The sequence below is a fragment of the Penaeus monodon genome, chromosome 33, assembly GCF_015228065.2.
Source record: "Penaeus monodon isolate SGIC_2016 chromosome 33, NSTDA_Pmon_1, whole genome shotgun sequence".
Lineage (NCBI taxonomy): Eukaryota > Metazoa > Arthropoda > Malacostraca > Decapoda > Penaeidae > Penaeus > Penaeus monodon.
The window spans coordinates 10826069-10826541 of record NC_051418.1 but is presented as its reverse complement, the minus strand read 5'-3'; the positions used below and the strand labels follow the sequence as shown (position 1 = coordinate 10826541).

The window sequence follows — 473 nt, the reverse complement described above, 5'->3', positions numbered from 1 at the left end:
CAGGATGGCTGGCTGTACCCGTCGTCTCCGCCCGTGAAGCTGCAGCAGCACCAGGGAAGCTGCGACGGGGCGTACCCTCAGCTACTGGCAGGAGGACGTGGCGGTGGCCCCTCTCCGCCCCGCCAGAACACACATGATCCCTCAGGAACGTTAACAATATCCGGGCTTCCCACAACCCCGCGCCTCGGCACCGCTCACGACCCCTCTCCTGCAGCCGCCGCCTCGCTATCGGGGATGCAGGCGCATCATCTAAAGTCCCCAACGGCCTCGCAGGGCGTGACGGCGCTCACCACGTCTCCCACCATCATGCCCCACCCCACCCCCCCGCGCCCAAACCTCTCGGACGCCCCCGGCACGGCACACCCCAGCCAAGGGCATCATGGCACCGGAGAGGCGAGCCCCATGACTGTCACGGCCCTGGGGACCTTCTCCAGCTCCCAAAATGTGTAACGCCGCGGAGGAGGTCCTGAGGG

The 473-nt window shown here is 67.7% G+C and overlaps 1 protein-coding gene across 1 annotated transcript in view; it reads left to right on the top strand.

Annotated features, from left to right (window-relative positions):
- The window catches only part of LOC119594017 (motor neuron and pancreas homeobox protein 1-like), a gene marked incomplete in the record, with an annotated part of 947 nt that extends 474 nt beyond the window's left edge, over positions 1-473 (top strand). The window contains 1 exon segment of the mRNA XM_037943045.1: positions 4-473. Within this exon segment, the coding sequence (XP_037798973.1) occupies positions 4-450 (447 nt within the window).